We start from the raw sequence: 18,414 nt of genomic DNA, 5'->3' as shown, positions 1-18,414 counted from the left end.
TGACAACCTCGGTGGCGCAGTGGTAAAGTTCTTGCCACTGAACCGAGAGGTCCCGGGTTCGATCCCCGGTCGGGTCATGATGGAAAATGATCTTTTTCTGATTGGCCCGGGTCTTGGATGTTTATTTATATATGTATTTATTATAAAATATAGTATCGTTGAGTTAGTATCCCATAACACAAGTCTCGAACTATGTGTGATTTGTCCCAATATATTTATTTATTTATTTATCTGTGTATCTGTCTGTGGCACCGTGGCTCCTCTTTTTCCTCTTTTATTTTCGTTTAGTTTTTTTTCTGTGTCATAGATAATTTTATCCGGAGCGTTCTTAGCCGTGTTACATGAAAATCGGTTCAGCCGTTCGAAAGTTGTAGCGAAATAAATATTGAAAGTTGGCGTTTTTTTCTAATTTGTCTAACAAATAAACGTGTTGTAAAAAAATCTTGTCACTCCATTCAGTTGGACGTGCTGATCCGCTACGTGGTCGCCGAGGCCGAGGAGACAGCTCGCGCCGGCGGCGGCGAGGCGATGCGGCGCCGCATCGAGTCCCGGTTGCCTCTCATCCTGCGGTGCTGTGGCTCCCCGCACGCGCTGCTGGCGTGCGCGCTCGCCGCCGCCAGGGAACATCCTATGCTACTCTTATTGTTGTATATGAAGGTTGGTGTTGGCGACGTTGGTTGACGTTGGCTATTTTAAAATTAAAATTTTGAACGCAATGTTTCTTTATATACTAAATACGAAAGTAAATATCTGTTATGTTAAACGCGCACATACCTTTTTTATTTCCCAGACGTTTCGCACCTCGTTACAAAGCCACGGAGCTTATATTTATGCAACGCGAAAGTTTAAAAATAGCAATGTTACTTTATTCTAACTAGCTTTTGCTCGTGGCTTCGTCCACGGTAATTTTCCAGGATGAAATGTCCTTCTTCATACTTCAAACTACATGTATGCAAAATTTCAAGAAGATTGGTTGAGTAGATAGAGCGTGAAGAGGTAACAAACAAATAAACAAATTTACTTATACATGCATAATATTAGAATTGCATGAGATTCAGATTTTGTTTATTTTTGCCGTAATGTGGTGCACGCCCTATAATAGATTACTATCTTAACATGGATATCGCATGAGGCCTTGTAGCTGACAGGAAACTTTAGCATTCCCAAGGAGGGTTGAAGTCAGCCGAATTTTCAAATATTTTTTTACGCTAACCTATCGCGGCGTTACAGCCCCGAATGGAGGCAGAGATGAGAGAAGGACTTTGCAGTCTTGGGCTTTACGCGCAATATTGTGACAAAGGTGCCAAAGATCCTGCAACTCCTGCGCACGTGCGAGGAGCGGCCGCCGGCCCGCCGCGGCGTGTGCACGTCGCCGTCGCTGTCGGCGGCGGCGGCCGCGACCACCAGCGCCTCCGACCGCGTGTCGCACGCGCTGCTCACCGCCATAGCGGCCGCTTCCAGCGCCAACCACAACTCTAACAAGTGAGTTCTTCTCTCGTGTCGACCGCGGACCAAATATTGGAAAGGAGCAGCTGAAATGAAAGGCGCAAAAATATCATGTTTTACGTGATGGGACTTATTCCGTCTTCCGTCCGGAAAGGAAGCATGGCGAAAACGCTGGCCCACTCGTCTGCCTCAGCCCCGTGCATCCTAATTTTATGTTAGAAAAATGGCAATGAAACGCCTGTTTGTTTTTGCTTCGTGGTATCGAGTGTTCGCTAATACTGGTGTCAAATTTTATTCAAGTCACCTAAAGAGATCGGACATGACTTACGATATCTAGTGGCACACACATTAGTGAATTCAACTGTCAACCAGTGTGGAGGTTTTCTCACGATGTTTTCCTTCACCGGAAGCGGGTCGGGGATTAATCAGTTTGGTTTACAAACTCATGTACCAAAATTAAACGTTTCTCACGAAATGTTTACGAGGTAAGCGGACCAATCACAATGCGACATTATGACGCGACGACAACCACACTGCAATGTGATTGGTTCGCTGCGTCTCACTTGGAATCGATTCGATGGTGAGAAGTGCAATGCTAACACGCACTTCGCCCACAGTTCAACTTCATTTACCAACTTTGTTTTTTTTTTACAAAAACTTTCAACTTTATTCCTGTAAATATTCCGTTCAGACTCCAGCGCATGGAGGCCGGTATCCGCAGCGTGTGGGCGCGCATGGAGCGAGCGGGAACTCGCGCTTTGCCGCTCGCGGGCGCTTTGTTACGGGGGTCGCTGCTGCAGCACCAGCGGCACCACCACCACATCCTGGCGGCCGTCGAGGTGCTGCCCGACGAGGAGCTGTTCGCCGACAACGTCAGGTAACGGCGGCCGCTTTGTTACAGGGGTCGGTGAGGTGAGGAGTCTTGAGAATTATGTCTTCGTCTTACATGTCTCGAGTACTATTGTCGGCATTTTCCACGGGAACAATTATTTTTCCGCACGGAAAATACCCTATATCCTTCTCCGTACTTTGAACTACACGTATGTAACATTTCAAGATGATCTGTCGAGTAGATAGAGCGTGAAGAGGTAACACTTACTTGCGCGTTTATAATGTCAGTTAGGAAGTTAGGATTTACAATCAACGAAAGTTTTGTTTAGTTTTAAAAATCTTTATTGACTCATAAAGATTACAAATATTCACTTATAATGAGTCTTAAACTAATTATAAATAATATGTTACAAGTTATTAAAACCCTTTGTATGACAACATTGTCTACCCTAGCGAGGAGGTGCACAACATACTGGAGTGCTTCCTCAACATAGCGAAGCAGAGCAGCGGCGGACGCGAGAGCAGCCGAGACAACGCGCTGCAGTACCGCGTGTGCGCGCTGCTGCGCCGCTACGTGACCGCGCGGCCGCAGCGCGCCGCCGCTCTGCTGCACGCGCACAGGGACACGCTCGCGTTTGTATTCCTTCATTTATTCATTGGCGACCCGATCCGTATTCGTTCGCGTGCTGTAAAAATAAAACAATATTTTCTCAAACCTAGTCTCGAAGTTCAAATAGTTGGTTTATAATAAATTAAATCTAGCGTGTAGTGGTAATGCGAAAATAATTATTATGAATTTCCAAATATATATTTAGTCTGGCCATAAATACTGTTACAATTAAAAAGAAACATTTGAATTTGAACAAAATATTTAAATATGTATGGCTAGACTAGGGGTAAAATCGCAATTTTGCATGTTGAAAACGTTCGGCGGCAATCTTATCTGTCAATATGTGAAACCGAGAACACGTTGTAATTTATTCCTTTACCAGTGGCCAATGTACTTAACATAAAACCTACCTACTGAATATACATATATAATTTTATCAAAATCGCAAGCAGTTTCGGGTGAGCATGGTTACTATAATACCCAGATAATATGTTAGGATTTATCCAACATAACACGACTGGGGGAATTTCACGAGCGTTTTAACGCGGCGGATGGCGTTTCATTGGTGTCCGATATTTTTTTTTTTACTAAAGAATCATTTTGTTTTTAAATTAAACATTTATAAAAATTAACATTGTGCCAGTACTTTACTTATTTATAAAATAGAATAATTAAATTGATTACTGTGTATGGTACAATTTATTACACTAACGACAGCCAGCGGCGGAGTTCAAAATGCTCGTGAAATTCACCGACCGCCTATTTACTACTATTTATTCTCAAAGATAATACGCACTGAATAAAAATATCCACCGGGAATTGAACCCGCGCCCCTGTCTATCCGGGACAGTGCTCTTGACCACTGAGCTATCGAGACCATGCCAGTTCGATAAATTAATTTATCTCCACGTCTCACGTCGACGTACAGTATTTTCATTAGAGAGTAGCTGGTACTTTTATTCATTATAATTTTCAAAAATAAGTTAAAAAGCAAACGAATGACGACCTCGGTGGCGCGGTGGTAAAGTGCTTGCCTCTGAATCGAGAGGTCCCGGGTTCGATCCCCGGTCGGGTCATGATGGAAAATGAACTTTTTCTGATTGGCCCGGCTCTTGGATGTGTATATGTATTTGTTATAAAATATAGTATCATTGAGTTAGTATCCCATAACACAAGTCTCGAACTTACTTTGGGGCTAGCTCGACCTGTGTGATTTGCCCTGATGTATATATATTATATTTAATAAATCCATTTGAAATATATCAACGTCAGGTCGATCCCAGCGCTGAGCGCCCTGAGCAGCCTGGAGGCGCCGGCGCCGTCGTCCGCGCTGCCGCCGCCGCAGCCGCTGCAGGCGCTGCAGCGCAGGCTCGACAGCCCCGACGAGCTTCTCTGCTGCATACAGGTATGCTATCTATGAGACAGTATGTCAACAAAGTGAAGAAACTACACATGGTGCGTTTATCAAATAAATCTTGACCATTATAATATATATTTGGTATTGCAATGGTATAAAAATGAATCGGTTTTTTTCTTTTTTTTAACAGACTGTATACAGGGTTACTGGTATCAAACGCTAAACCTCCTAAAGACTACTCGGGTACATCAAAACAAGCAACTTTTATTAGACGAGTTTTCGTTATTCATAGTTTTCTTTTTATATTAAATAAAATACAATGTAATTTGCGATTCCACACATGTTAACTCTATGTAATAGCCAAGCAACACGAGACAGTACAGTAGCGCTATGTAGCGGAATCGAACGTAGACTTTTACGTTTTATAGAAACGACATTAAAACAAAAAAAAAAAGAAAATGTTTGTATTTATCACGTTTAGACAAAAGTCGTAGAACAAAAGATGTTAGTCTCTATGTACCCTATGCGCCTTTAAAATAAATAAATAAATAAATAAATAAATAAATAAATATATCAGGACAAATCATACAGATTGAGCTAGCCCCAAAGTAAGTTCGAGACTTGTGTTATGGGATACTAACTCAACGATACTATATTTTATAACAAATACATATATAGATAAACATCCAAGACTCGGGCCAATCAGAAAAAGATCATTTTCCATCATGACCCGACCGGGGATCGAACCCAGGACCTCTCGGTTCAGTGGCAAGAACCTTACCACTGCGCCGCCGAGGTCGTCAAAAGGTCGAGGTTTGGAAGGTTATGCGTTAGATACCCTGTATAGTGCACCCGTTTCGCTCCAGTGAGAGTTTAGTGCTATTGATCGAAAAGCTTTCAGGTTTTGTTGTTTTGAATTTTTATAATCGAATAAATATTTTATATAAACTCATTTCTGAAATGATGAAAAACAAAATGATGATTTTAGTTTATTTATTTATATAGATGATAATATCCTATTAATACGATAAATGAACAACACTCAACGGCTTACATTAAGCATGAACTTATATTGTGAGTCCGATAAACACAAACCTCTTGGAACCTCAATATAACATCTTCCTGTAGGAGATAGAGTTGTGGGGCGCGCGTCGCGGCGGCGCGTGGGGCGGCGGCGGCGCGGCGCGGACGCTGGCGCGCGCGCTGGCGCCGCTCACTGCGCATGCGCACGCTCCGCTGCGCGCCGCCGCGCTCGCGCTGCTGGCCAAGCTGCTGCCCGCCGTGCCCGACACCAAGCCAGGTCATATCACATCCATCATTCAGATCTATTATAAAACGAAGTCCTCTATTTTGTCCGCCGTTTATTGTGTACTCACATTGTTATATTACTGATAAAAAATTATACATAAATTTATATTTAAAAAATGGTAAGCCCTTCTGGCATAATAGGGACCAACACTGTTTGAATGAGTTTCTTTCGGCATTTCTTCTCAGCAGTGGTCGTTCCGAAATGCTAGTAGTTTGTAGCTTTGGTAAACATCATTTAATTTAGATTATGACGTGAAAAAGTGCCTGTGAAGGCCTAATTTCTGAATAAATGATTTGATTTTGATTCTACCGCGTCTGTCTGTTCGATAAAATAGTGATTCCTGAGAAAGGTTTAGAGATTTAATTTATTATGTTTTTACCTGAGCGAAATCGGGACGGGCCGCTAGTAATATTATAAAGAGAAAAGGTTTGCATTTTTATTGTAGATAACCTCAAAAACTACTGGGTCGATTTTGATGAGATTTGATCACAGAGATAAAACGTAACGCTCAGGAGTAACATAGGCTACTTTTTATGGTTTTACCCGAGCGAAGCCGGGGCGGGCCGTTAGTAACTACATACATATTTTAGCAAAGACCTAGGTACCCGTGCTAAGTCCCGTGATTATGTATATAAAAGCTAAGTTTGTATAAAATATGGCTCGAGTGACCGTTACGTGACATATCTATGAAATACCGTTGAAATATTTGTTATTTTAAAATTAAAATTTTTGCTGTATATTAAGCAAACCCTGGGCTCCGACGCTCAATAGCTGAGGAAGAAAAACTCCGATGAGAGAGACTGGTATAAAAATTATAGGTGTTAAATCTAAACTTTCAACATTGTCAACAGGTCTAGACGCAATCCTTGAATGCATAGACTCCAGCCAGCCAGAGATCACCCAATCAGTGCTCGAGAAACTCCCAGAGCTTGTGATTGGTTTGCAGGAACACGCAGCGCGTATACTGATGCGGGTGTTCGAGCTGGGCATCAAGTCGCGGCAGCCGGTCGAGACTTGTCTCGCCAAGTGTGTCACCACCATCAACTTGCATAGGGGCTGCTAAAACAGATTGTTTGACGAATGGGGGAGATCTGGGGGAGATAGGTTAAATAAAAATGGTTTTGGACCCGTTTCACTGCTTGTTTGAAAGTATCGAATAGACTATATGTAACATATGAGTAGTTTTAAAATTTGGGTTTCATTAGTGTTGGATAGGGCTACCTGGTACCATCAGGCAGATTGATGTAGCAGTTAGTTTTATTTGCCAGATTACAATATAAAATTTTATCAGAAAGTGGTGGTGCGGTGTACAGGCCCTTAACAAATGTAAGTTTCATGACGTGGAATATTACATGTAATTAACAATAAATACAAATAATCTAGCACCAATTTTTTTTATTAGTTCCATAAATTAAAATCTTATTTATTTCATTACTGAACAAACATATTGAGACTTAAATCTAAAATTAAATAATCTCATCAAACTATTCGTAAGTTTAAATACTTTGTAACACAAAATACGTTTAATTTCGAAGTGAGATAATTATTATAACACGAAAAGAAAACGCGGTCACACATATTATTTTCTCCAAATACAGTTTTTTTTTATTTACACGCACAATAATGTACGTAAACCTTTTTTATATATCAATAAAATTGGTTTCGTAAATTGGTACCGCGACACAACAAAACACAGTTTTAACCAAAATCTTGCGTCCGAATTTTGAAAAGTATATATTTCACCGAATTTCAAATAAAGTAGTTCTGTTCGAGTGTATATATTACAACTGTCTGCTGATAGAGACGCCATAACGACTTATAATTACATTTAAATGAAGTTAAATGCAAAATATTAATGCATAAATATGAATATATTTTATTATGGGCCCAAGCAACCATACCACTGCAAAGCATGAATGTTACATGTTCCATACAATACAACATTCTAGTTATAATAACTAGCCTTTAATACTATATGTAGGTAAAATAAATTTAATTTACCTTTAACAACTTAAGACTACAATAAAATAATATTTCTTACTTCCCAGTCAGTGTATGTACAAAAATAAATAAATATCAATATATAATATACAGTAACGTGTAGATCTTTTTTACCAAAGAATTTAGGTAAACTCGCCCTTTTTTGCCACTCACCCACATAATGTGTTATTTTGAAAGAACACAGGCTAAACTAAGTATATGAGAGCTAAGATATAAGCACTATATTGTTACGACCTAGGGGTTCTATAATTTAGATAAAACACGCCTGACAACACTAAGGGATTTTTTACATGATTGTTTGGAAATCTTGAGATATTTTTCTAGACAGTATTAAGTTGTCATAACAATTTTATACATATATAAATATTATATATTGTTCAAAAATATATGTATCTCATATATCAGCTCCTATATTTCTTAGAACAATGTTTACCACTAAGATGTATTTTTTATGTGGAAGTTACAAAATAGAAATGAATTAAGTCAAGCTAAAAACACATTACACATACAAAATTACCCGAACCTTAGTACAATTCCTGATTGAAACACCAGAATAACAAATTACAATAAAACTGACTATGAAACTGTCTTTCGTCATCACCAGTCATTGTTTCCGAGATCTGTGAACAATTTGTCCTTAATTTTTGGTCTCGGGTCCTCCTTCATCTTCGTGTCGACTGCACCGGCTTGGCCCAGTAAGTATTCCAATTCTGAAATAAAATAGGATCTACTAAATCTATACTAATATTATAAATATTGTCATACATTCACAGCTAAACCACTGGGCCGATTTTGATGACATTTGCAATAGAAATAGATAATGATCCAAGGTCAAATATAGGCTAACGTGGGTGGAGTTGTGAACAACAGCTAGTATTTAAAAAACCAATTGCATAAGATAAGAATAAACCTGTTACGTTTTTAGATAAATCTATGTTGTCTCTAGCTATTGCAAAAAAAAATTAATTGTAAGAAGACAAAACAATTTACCATCACAAGTAAGGGAGGTGCCTCTGAGTTCATGCGGTCCAACAAACTGTTTCTTCATATCTCCCTCGAAATACACAAACACGCTGGGCAGGTTTCTCTCCGGGTAGTTCGGGATACAAGTTTGGTAGAAGGCCCTTAGGAACTTTGTGTACGGATATTTCTGTGCGAGTGCCCGCATGTGCTGGTTTACAAGTGCGCATTGTTGGATTCTGGAATGGAATATAATATTTCAATCATTCATGTTGTAAATACACAAATATCACAAAATATCTATACATGTAAACATGTGCAAGGCTAGATTGTGGTCAAACCAAACACATTCAAATTATTAATTTGAAAAGTTACAAAATGGAGAGGTGGTATAAAAAAATTATAAGAAATAGGGACAGGATTTTATTATTTCTTGGTTGGGGATGTCAGCAAAGCAAGCACCAGAAGGGTGATCAGGGTGGTTGGAACCTTTTCATCCATTTCCGAGACCCCCTCCTTGGGGGTTAAAAAGGAGGATAGGATACCAAATAAATTTATCTTTAGTAAGCTTGGAAATAGAATCCCTTAATAGCTTTCCAATTCAATCAGTATATCAATGTTGTAATAAAATCTTACCCTTGTTTGTATAAATGAATTACCACCCAAATCCCTTCCCCTGCCTTATTGACTTCTTGTACATAATCTTGGCCAGAAACTTCTCTCACGTCACCAAAGCGAGGTTTCTCTGACAGTCTCTTGAGCTCAGCAATACGCTTCCGCCTGTATTCCTCTAATACTGCCTCGTCTTCAGAGTCCTCGAGCTCGTCCAAACCATCCAAATCTAACTCAGAGAGCTGCTTGTCCTCTAAAACAATATCAGATTTCCTTAATATACTAAATAGGTCGGCAACATAACTATGGCCTCTTCATGATATTCGGAAGACACATAAAGGCCTTGTTGTACACTTTTCAAAGCACTTGTTGCTCTAGTCATACTCTGAAGAGGAATGATGTAGTGTGATTTGTCTTTTGCAATTTATTTGTATTGCACATATTAATTTTATTTATTTGTATTGCACATACTGATGATGAGATGACCCACCCAACTTCACAATGAGCCTTCACACCAGTAAGATATAGGGATTGATGACTCACTATACTAATACAGGAATAATTTCACACGCTTATAAATTAGTATTATTATCTAAAATGTTCAGTGATAGTAGTATTATCAAATGAGTATCATATTATGTGGTTTTAGTCCATCTAACAGGCCATTTTACCAACAGGTGTTAACCTAACTTACTTTCAGCTTGTTTTTGCTGAATTGTCTCCTCGATCATATTCACTATATCAGCCTCCGAGACCTCCGTTTCCTTCGGAGGAATAATTCCCTTCGCACGTAAGACATCGTTCCATTCTGTATCCTCGTTTGGGTTCTAAAAATATAAGGTTTTGAAAAATTACAGTTAGGTGAGTTCGGTATTTACATATTCTGATTGAAAAACATTTTAAAAACTCACCTGCATTTTTGTAATTAGTTAATCAAAATTTGATATAGCAATATTATATTTTAACGATTTTTGGTAATTTTTAATAATTTTCTCAATCTTTTCCCCTGTAACTTGACACCTTGGTAGGTATTCGCGGGGAAAGGCAAGAAGGGCGGAGGGGTAGGCAGGCTGTCAATGTCAATGAAGATTTTTTCGTTTGTTTGAACCACACCACAATCAGGCTAAGGTCAAAGATTATGCTGCCTAGAATTATATGTATTGATAGTAATAACATATTGACTGATGTAGGAACCTACATAAAATATTATTGTACATGTATATTCTATAATCTTATTCTTCATACAATTCATCACATACAACTTTCTTCTCATTATAGTCTTGTCATTACATCACCACCGCTTCAAAAGTACTTAAAGTTGTTGTAACTGTACTCCTTTGTGAATGGTGCAATAAAGGGTTTTATCTATCTATCTATCTAAAGTACTGTACCTACCATAATATACTCACTAGCAAAAATGGTTTGAAGTAGTTAGCACCTAATAGAGAGGACTACTCACCGCTTTACAATATTACAATAATTACATTTTATATGTATTAAAATGAATACTTAAGATAAAATTAATAGTTTATTTAATCAAAATTAACGCAAAGATACTTCTTATAACAATCATTAACAAGGAATAAATTTAAATTGGTTGTGCTTATGACATAGATATCCAAAAGTTGATCATTACGGCTACTTCTTACTACCGGGGCGCATATTTTTGAAAAATTTCCTGGGTTCATTGCCTTTTATATTCTTCTTTATTTGCGACAAAGACAAGTCCTGGAAATAAATTATAAATTTTAGATAAGTATAAATCATTTCATCCTGCCAAATGTGTGTGTGTGTGTGCGCATCTCACTCAACTCGTTTCATGAAGTAATACTTGGACGTACCTAGGGGAGATACCTGGGGAGGGCAATTTATAAAACACTAAATACAAACAAAAATGTACTAAGTATTTTTGGTAAGATTAAGAAAATTAAAACTGTTCCCATTTTCCGTCGTCTGGTACCAAACTAAGATGAAGGCTTTACGAGAAATTTAGTATGACGAAAAAATCTTTGGGCCGCGGTTTGACTGTTGAATAAACAATTGTGTTCTCACTTCATCGTCGTTGACCCTGAGTCCGGCGGGCAGCTTGCGTCGCCTGAGCGAGCTGATGGAGGCGGGGGGCAGGGGCTCCCCGCGCGCCAGCGCCTCGAAGCGCCGATCCACTTCGTGACGCTGCAACCAATCCAAATACTTTTTCATTCAATAACCAAATTTTAAAGGGTTTTTGTAACAGTCTTATTTATTTATGTTGCCAATGTTGCTATGTTTTTGTTGTTAATTAGAGACCATACCACGAAAGAAGGCCCATGGCAATATGAGGAACTATCAATAACAAATAGGCCACATTATTGTTTGCAGCAGACAGTAGCGCCACGGCCACGACTCTTGTAAGTGCTTTTCCACTAGAGATGTGTATGTGAGTGAGGTGCTATACTGACTCATTTTAAAATTAGTATGGAACTTATAGTGACATAATTGTAGACTTCATTTAAAATGGGATTCGGTAAGGGACAAGAAGATACTAACGTCAATCATATTGCTGTCCTCATCCATACTGGTGTCGCTAAACATGCTGAACAGGATGCTGTCCAGCTTGCCGTTGTCGGCGTTCTTGTGCTTCTTCTGCACCTTCAGCACCGGAGAGTTCATTGCGGGTAGGGGCTGCTATATTATCAAATGGTCGAAGATTAAATAAGGGTTATTTTCAAATACATAAGTGATGTCATCTCACAGAATTTATCTAGTCTAAAGGCATCTGACATGACATTACGACTGCCATCCAGCTTCAACTGGAGCAGAAACTTACCTTAATATTAGTTTTGGCATGGGCTCGGGGGGTAGGAGCGAAGGCCACAGCGTTGTCATCGAGTTCGGGGGCGTCACCCATTGCCACGCGAGGTTGAGGCCCAGACAGCTCTTTTTGGATGTTATCTATCTTGCTCTGCATGTTTTGGATCTTCTCTTGAAGACGGTCCTATAAAGTTAAAGTTGTTAAATAAATAATATTTGAATGGCTCGAAGGCCGGAAGATTTTTAGCCATTGCGTTTTATCAGATATTATTTTTCTCACGTTACGTATTAACGTACCTTCTCGCTTCTCATGTCCAGAATGATGTTCATCTGTTTAGTTAATTCATTTTCTTTTTCCTGAGGACATAAAATTAAGATAAATTGCATTCATCATCATCGTCATCATCATCATCATCAGCCTATAGCAGTCCACTGCTGGACATAGGCCTCTCCCAAGGTTTGCATTACTAGTCAACTATTATATATTTTTAATATATGGCCGATGGTAAATGATCACCGTAGCCTAGCGTTAGCCACATTACCAATACTATCAATCAAGAAAAAAATCGATACAACTATTTTTATAAAGAAGTAATATCTCAAATGCTCAGATGAGACCATCTGAGCATTTTCGTGGTTGCTTCTTCAGCCGTTGATTATGAAAGCTCTGGGTCGCTTTCCTACTTTTTCATCTGCACTTCGTACGATCGTCGGCATTCTTAGTTTTCGGTCAATTGGTCAGTACTCAAGTAATATTAGATAGACACTTACAGCAATTTGACCTTGGATTGTCTCGAGCTGTCTTTTATGAACTCCTTCTTTCTCAGTAGCAGCTTGTCGTTCCAATTCGGACTCTTCTCTAATCTTCTGCAAGGCAGCCTCGAGCCTCGCGGCTGTTTCCCCGGCCGTGCCGACTTCGCACATGAGTTGCGCGATGGTGTGCGCTTTCGTGGTTACCTCCTTTTCCTTTTGTTCTATTTGAATTTTCATATCGAGAACAACTTTCTCGTTGTGACGCCTATTGGAAAAGTAAAATAAACTTGATTGAATTTATAAAATATTAGGTGTTGCCCGGGGCTTCGCTCCCGTAGGAATCGATGATTTGAGATAAAATATAGCCTATAGCAATCATGGATAATGTACCTTTCTAATAGTGAAAGAATTTTTGAAATCGGTTCGGTAGTTTCGGAGATTACCCGCCTCAAACATACAAACTCACAAACGCGTACCTCTTTATAATAATAGTATAGATATAGATTAGTTCTTAAAAAGTTAAATTATTTTTATGAAAAAAAAAAGTTTGATGAATATTATCATATCATCAAGATCGCTGACATGATCGCTGTCATGGTTTCAATTTAGGAAACGGATCGACCTCTACTATTCGACTGAGGAGTACATTATAAGTAATCAGTCAAGCTTTACGATGATATAATGTAACCAGATTAGCTACTAGTTATGTTCTAGATTCGTCATCATCAACAGTAATTTTATAGTAAATTCAAATCATTTATTCAGAAATTAGACCTTCACAGGCACTTTTTCTCGTCAATTTTTATATTTATAGCTATTTCTCACAAGCTACAAACTACTGGCATTTCGGAACGACCACTATGCTGAGAAGAAATGCCGAAAGAAACTCATTTGAACAGTGCCTATCATGCCAGAAGGGCTTAACATTATTGTACTACAAAATTAAGTCATGTAATAAACACGGATAGGATGGATAAGAACTAAAAAATTAGGCGGTACTATTAACAAACAACGTTTCAATACGACTCACTTGTAATCCTCGAAAGTGGTCGTTATGTTATTAACCTCAGCCTTCAGATTATGGCAACTACTTAGCAATTCTTTGATCTCGGTCGCCTGGTTTGAGCATTGAAGTTTCGAATTCACGAGGTCGAAATTTAATTGATGCTTTTCTTTTCTCAGATCAGTAATCTCACTCTTTAACTGATCCTTGTCTTCAGTTGCTCGCTGTAAATACCATCACATCTTTACCACTGTCTATGTATAGATAGATTGACTCAGAAAATACCTGTCATCGGCGGCATTATTTATGCCAAATTTAAGTTACAAAATAATAGAAACTGAGCCATTTGGTTCCTGCCCTAAACTTGGACCACTGCATAACTTCCCGGGGACGTTAAATGTAGAGCGATCGAAATTTAAAGGTTGATTTAAGAATCTACGATGAAAAAACTTTTGATTTTTTGACGTGACAACGTCTTAAATTAGGTTGCGGCTGGGAGTCACTTATGAAAAAGTGTAACGCCCGGTAACGTTACGATGAGTCACCGAACGAGAGAGAGGCCCGCCGAATGCCTTGCGTCTCTCTCCCACTCAACTATGATCGGTCTGCCGCGCGCGTAAAAAGACGTTGTCACGTAAAATCTTCGCCCGTAAAACCGACTTTACAGGCAACCATTTTTTTTACTCTATATAAAAATGTCATTACCGATTCGATTTCAGAATTCTTCTTTATCAATTCTTGATTGCAATTCGACAAATTTGATATATTCTGCACAAACTCTTCATTCTCTTTGTTCAATTTCTAAAACGGAAAGATCGAAATTAAAGACTGTTACGGCCGTACCCAATAAATGTAAGAAATTGGGTTTGATAAACTCGCAACCACTTTTTACCAATGAATTATTTTAAAAAATCAGTTAGCTAAGCATGCATCGAGCCCACCCCAGGCAGGATAGTTGAGTCTGATCTAGCGGCTTTAGGCCTCTCCTGGAATGTAAGTCTAGATACGCCCACAAGGCTATCTAATAATGCAGATATAGGAGTGTTCAAATACATAGCTGAAATATATAGCATGTACCAAAATATGAAACACATAACATTTTAATTTATTTAAATACATAACAGTGTAAATATAAGACGTAAGGAAACTAAGTACAAAGGCACAACCTACTTATTTTTTTTATACGTTTTTACACCGTAGCGGACTTCAGTAATTCAATAACGTGCTATCTACGTATTTGTATGTTTCGTGATAGGCCTTCTGAACTAATTTGTGAAACAATATCACGATTTTAGACACACTCATTGGGTCTATTTACTTTGCAATGCACTTTCGCATAAGAGTTCATCATGCTACGACAGACCGCTACGCAAAATGCAAAGCAACGTGAAGTTCCTACAACTGGCCACGTAATGAAAGTTACCGTAATAGTAGCCAATAGTTCTCTTTGTGTATCTTCAGCACTTTCGACCGATCCCTGCAAAGTGACAACTTCGCCGTGCAACTTGTCGTTTTCGTCGCGCAGCGACGTAGCGAACTGTTCTTGGTTGGTCACCGTGGTGCGAAGATCACTTATAAGTTGTGAGCATTGTCGAAGCCTACAATATTTTGTCAAGATATACATAACTTTGAATTGGCATGAAATTATTTAAATAATTATATTACAAGCTACTTACTCGTTTTCTTTTTGTTCGATCTGATTCTTCAACTTGCACAAAGCTTCATTTTTCTCATCCAACAAACGTCGATTCTCTTTATCAATGTTTCCCATTCGTTCATCTTTCTATTCAATAAAATAAATTGTTAGTCAAAATATAAGTTGGATTTAGTTCCATAATCCTTTTACACACTTACTATAGTATAAGACTAGATGTTGCCCGGCGCTTCGCTCCCGTAGGAATTTTGAGATAAAGTATAACCTATAGCAATCTTGGATAATGTACCTTTCTAATACCGAAAGCAGGCTGTAATCTAAAGAAAACTACAATAGGTAGTACAGTTGCGAAAAGATAAACCTGACCCACTGTTAGGTTTATCCACTCCCTACACGGTACATTTTGACCACAAGATGGCGCGCGTAGGAAGGGTTTCCGGTTTGTTTCTCACCCCTAAATAGTCCGAGAATAACTCGGAAAATTTAATTTAAAAGAAATAAGGCCTGTGTGATAGTTTGACCAAAAAGGCTATTTACAAACTTCCAGAGACATGGCAAAACACATTAAATATCTCTAGATACTCCCGTGGACAGGACGACGTTTCGACTCATGACTCATGCATGATCACTACCACTTCAATGTATTAAATCATTATCTACTAAAAAAAAGAATATTACGCGGCTGTCTGTCAGTCGCAACTCATGAACAAGAATGAGTGAGTTCTTGTACTTCATGCAGTTTACACCAATTTACTGGTCTAGTTCATAACCAATCAGTATCGCCAATCAGTACATCGACAACGCACCATCGATAGGTACCGAAAGCGCGGCATGTCGATGGTCGCATATCAAAGGTACGCCGCAGCGACAGGTCACCATATCGACAGTCGATGTACTGATTGACGATATTATGAACTAGACCCCCAATTTACAGTAGCTAGAGCTTACCACTGCGTTATCTTGCTTGAGTTGGCCAATCTCGTATCGCATCTGCATGATGGTATTACACAGGTCTTCTTTCTCCACCAGCATTGCGTCCAAGGTTTTTTTAGCGGCATCGAGATCAGAATCGGCCTTTTCCTTTGACTTAGTCAAGTGGTGTATCATCATATCATAATGTTTAGTTGATTCAGTGGCTGTAATTTAATGATATAAATAAATATATTGACAAATCACACAGATTGAAATAGCCCCAAAGTATGTTCGAGACTTGTGTTATGGGATACTAACTCAACGATACTATATTTAATAACAAATACATATATAGATAAACATATAAGACCCGGGCCAATCAGAAAAAGATCATTTTCCATCATGACCCGACCGGGGATCGAACCCGGGACCTCTCGGTTCAGTGGCAAGAACTTCACCACTGCGCCACCGAGGTAGTCACCATGTGGTTTTACTATCTGTTGCCCGAAAAGTAGCCTATGCTACTCCAGCTATCCAAGTATAGATATATTTACTACGTAATACACAGCAAACATCACCTCAATACAATGATGAATTAAATAAATATTTGTTTAAATACTTAATAAAAAATTAGGCATCGTCCGCACGAGGTTTTTTTTTGTTTTGACGCACCATGTTGTTCGATTTTTTCTTTCCTGGATTTAAATGGCACCATAACCGGATCCGTCCTTGGAATTACCCAACTCTATACTAAATTTCCATATGGAGTCCATCGCTTGTGGTTGCATGTGAATTACGAATACCTCAAGTAATTCAAGAAAATTGATCTCTTACAAACCTTTTTCTTGTAAATAGGTTAAATGTTGTTGGTGCTTCGCCTGTTTCGATTCGCAGTCTATCTTAATATCGCGCACGAACCGACCCGACTTTTGGTACGCGTCGCAGAGGCTTGCCTGGTCACTCTTACAGCGCGACAGCGTGTCCTTCAGACGCTCACTGTATTCCTCTAGAACATCACAGATGTCACGGGTGCTGCTAAGTCTGTTGACGTTTATACAAATTGTATATTTGATCGAAAATTAATTAGTTACAAAATCGCCTTAATGAGAGTAAATACTGTTTGTTGTCACATGTACAAATTTTTAATGCTCAGGAATAATTAAAAATAACTTGTTTGTATCAGTCAAAGATATTGCCCGCCCCAGCCCGTTTTTTGAAATGGATATGGATACGCTCACAATATAATACTTAAAAGTTAAATTAATTAAGGGGTAAATCAACATGGCATAAATCCACGTTTATTTTTAATCAATCTCGCATTAATGTATAATAATGAAAAATATATACTTAAATTTAAAAAGACTAACTTGTTTAGGGTATCAGGACGGAGTCTGATTTCATCTTGGTATTGGCCTGAGATAGCTTCGTGCTGCATTTGCACTTCCACCATGTTTTGCTGCAAGCGTTCATGGTTACCTTCGACCTGCTGTAACTTTTCTTTCAAGTCCCAATATGCGGTGTCTTGCGCAACCTTAGAATAACATAATAAAAAGCAATACTAAGCAAGTATTAAATAATATCCTTAGGTACCTAAGTAAAATTTCAAAATGGACAGCATGTACATTATGTGGACATTTTGGGACGTTAACAGCTAAATCATTTCCTGGTCATTATGAACGATGGATTAGCTAAGTATCATGGAACGCAAGGCCTACCGAGTTTGATGCCCTTGCTAGTAGCAAATAGCCAATTTGAAAATAAACAATTTTTGGTGAATTATTTTTAATATACCTAGCTTGTAATTTTGTTTATTATCTGTGTTTAAATGAGAGCATACCTACCTTTAATTTTATGATTTTCGCAGTCTCACGAGAAACTTTTTCACGAAGTTTTTCAGCGTCTATATTCAGTCTCTTTCTGCTGGCAACTTTAGTAATTTCGCTCACATCCATTATGATGACCGAATTTCGTAGTTTTATTTATGCAAATTGCAGTAGCAATACAGGTAAAAAAACGCGTGCGTTTTTGCTTCGCATTCGACAGTTGAAAATTCATAAAATGGCGGGAACGGAAAGCGAAGTGGGAAAAAAAATATCGTAATGAAATAATGTTCAAGAAATCGCATTTGGTACAGCCTTTTCATAAAATAGGTACAATTTCTTATTATTATTTTAAT

The 18,414-nt window shown here is 38.6% G+C and overlaps 3 protein-coding genes across 4 annotated transcripts in view; 1 reads left to right on the top strand and 2 right to left on the bottom strand.

The window, feature by feature from the left end:
- The window catches only part of IntS1 (Integrator 1), a 45,320-nt gene extending 38,382 nt beyond the window's left edge, over positions 1-6,938 (top strand). Inside the window, exons 31-37 of the mRNA XM_053757582.2 lie at positions 460-657; positions 1,301-1,482; positions 2,138-2,323; positions 2,731-2,910; positions 4,160-4,292; positions 5,373-5,544; positions 6,405-6,938. Of these exons, the coding sequence (XP_053613557.1) occupies positions 460-657; positions 1,301-1,482; positions 2,138-2,323; positions 2,731-2,910; positions 4,160-4,292; positions 5,373-5,544; positions 6,405-6,616 (1,263 nt within the window). The 3' untranslated portion in view covers positions 6,617-6,938. The remainder of the gene's footprint in view (positions 1-459; positions 658-1,300; positions 1,483-2,137; positions 2,324-2,730; positions 2,911-4,159; positions 4,293-5,372; positions 5,545-6,404) is intronic.
- On the bottom strand, positions 6,931-10,194 carry viaf (viral IAP-associated factor). Its single transcript, XM_053757618.2, has 5 exons — positions 10,038-10,194; positions 9,821-9,953; positions 9,151-9,379; positions 8,545-8,753; positions 6,931-8,264 (listed from the first exon to the last, which is right to left on the bottom strand). The coding sequence occupies exons 1-5, from the start codon at positions 10,041-10,043 to the stop codon at positions 8,152-8,154; spliced, it is 690 nt and encodes a 229-aa protein (XP_053613593.1). The 5' UTR covers positions 10,044-10,194; the 3' UTR covers positions 6,931-8,151.
- A 484-nt stretch (positions 10,195-10,678) lies between these two features.
- LOC128677013 (uncharacterized) lies at positions 10,679-18,267 on the bottom strand. 2 transcript variants are annotated; one of them, XM_053757532.1, is made up of 14 exons: positions 18,080-18,267; positions 17,606-17,769; positions 17,077-17,279; positions 16,275-16,462; positions 15,349-15,455; positions 15,096-15,270; positions 14,378-14,473; positions 13,700-13,896; positions 12,688-12,934; positions 12,214-12,273; positions 11,933-12,100; positions 11,653-11,790; positions 11,179-11,298; positions 10,679-10,854 (listed from the first exon to the last, which is right to left on the bottom strand). In XM_053757532.1, exons 1-14 carry the CDS (start codon positions 18,188-18,190, stop codon positions 10,765-10,767), a joined length of 2,064 nt encoding a protein of 687 aa, XP_053613507.1. In that variant the 5' UTR covers positions 18,191-18,267; the 3' UTR covers positions 10,679-10,764. The 2 variants fall into 2 exon arrangements, with proteins under 2 accessions (XP_053613507.1, XP_053613509.1); XM_053757534.1 differs by having other exon boundaries at positions 11,653-11,787.
- Between the last annotated feature and the right edge of the window lie 147 nt (positions 18,268-18,414).

This window comes from Plodia interpunctella, chromosome 17, assembly GCF_027563975.2.
Source record: "Plodia interpunctella isolate USDA-ARS_2022_Savannah chromosome 17, ilPloInte3.2, whole genome shotgun sequence".
Lineage (NCBI taxonomy): Eukaryota > Metazoa > Arthropoda > Insecta > Lepidoptera > Pyralidae > Plodia > Plodia interpunctella.
Note: the sequence above shows the minus strand (reverse complement) of the source record. Positions and strands in the feature narration are given on the sequence as shown.

Excerpts from the sequence above, each read along its gene's own strand:
- viaf (XM_053757618.2), bottom strand. Across the intron at positions 8,754-9,150 it reads ATTCATTTATACAAACAAGG|AATCCAACAATGCGCACTTG; the intron begins GTAAGATTTTAT and ends ATTCCATTCCAG. Across the intron at positions 8,265-8,544 it reads CACCTCCCTTACTTGTGATG|AATTGGAATACTTACTGGGC; the intron begins GTAAATTGTTTT and ends ATTTTATTTCAG.
- LOC128677013 (XM_053757532.1), bottom strand. The coding sequence starts at position 18,190 with ATGGATGTGAGCGAAATTACTAAAGTTGCCAGCAGAAAGAGACTGAAT. Across the intron at positions 15,456-16,274 it reads TCAAGCAAGATAACGCAGTG|AAAGATGAACGAATGGGAAA; the intron begins GTAAGCTCTAGC and ends TTTATTGAATAG. Across the intron at positions 11,299-11,652 it reads AGGACAGCAATATGATTGAC|CGTCACGAAGTGGATCGGCG; the intron begins GTTAGTATCTTC and ends GATTGGTTGCAG.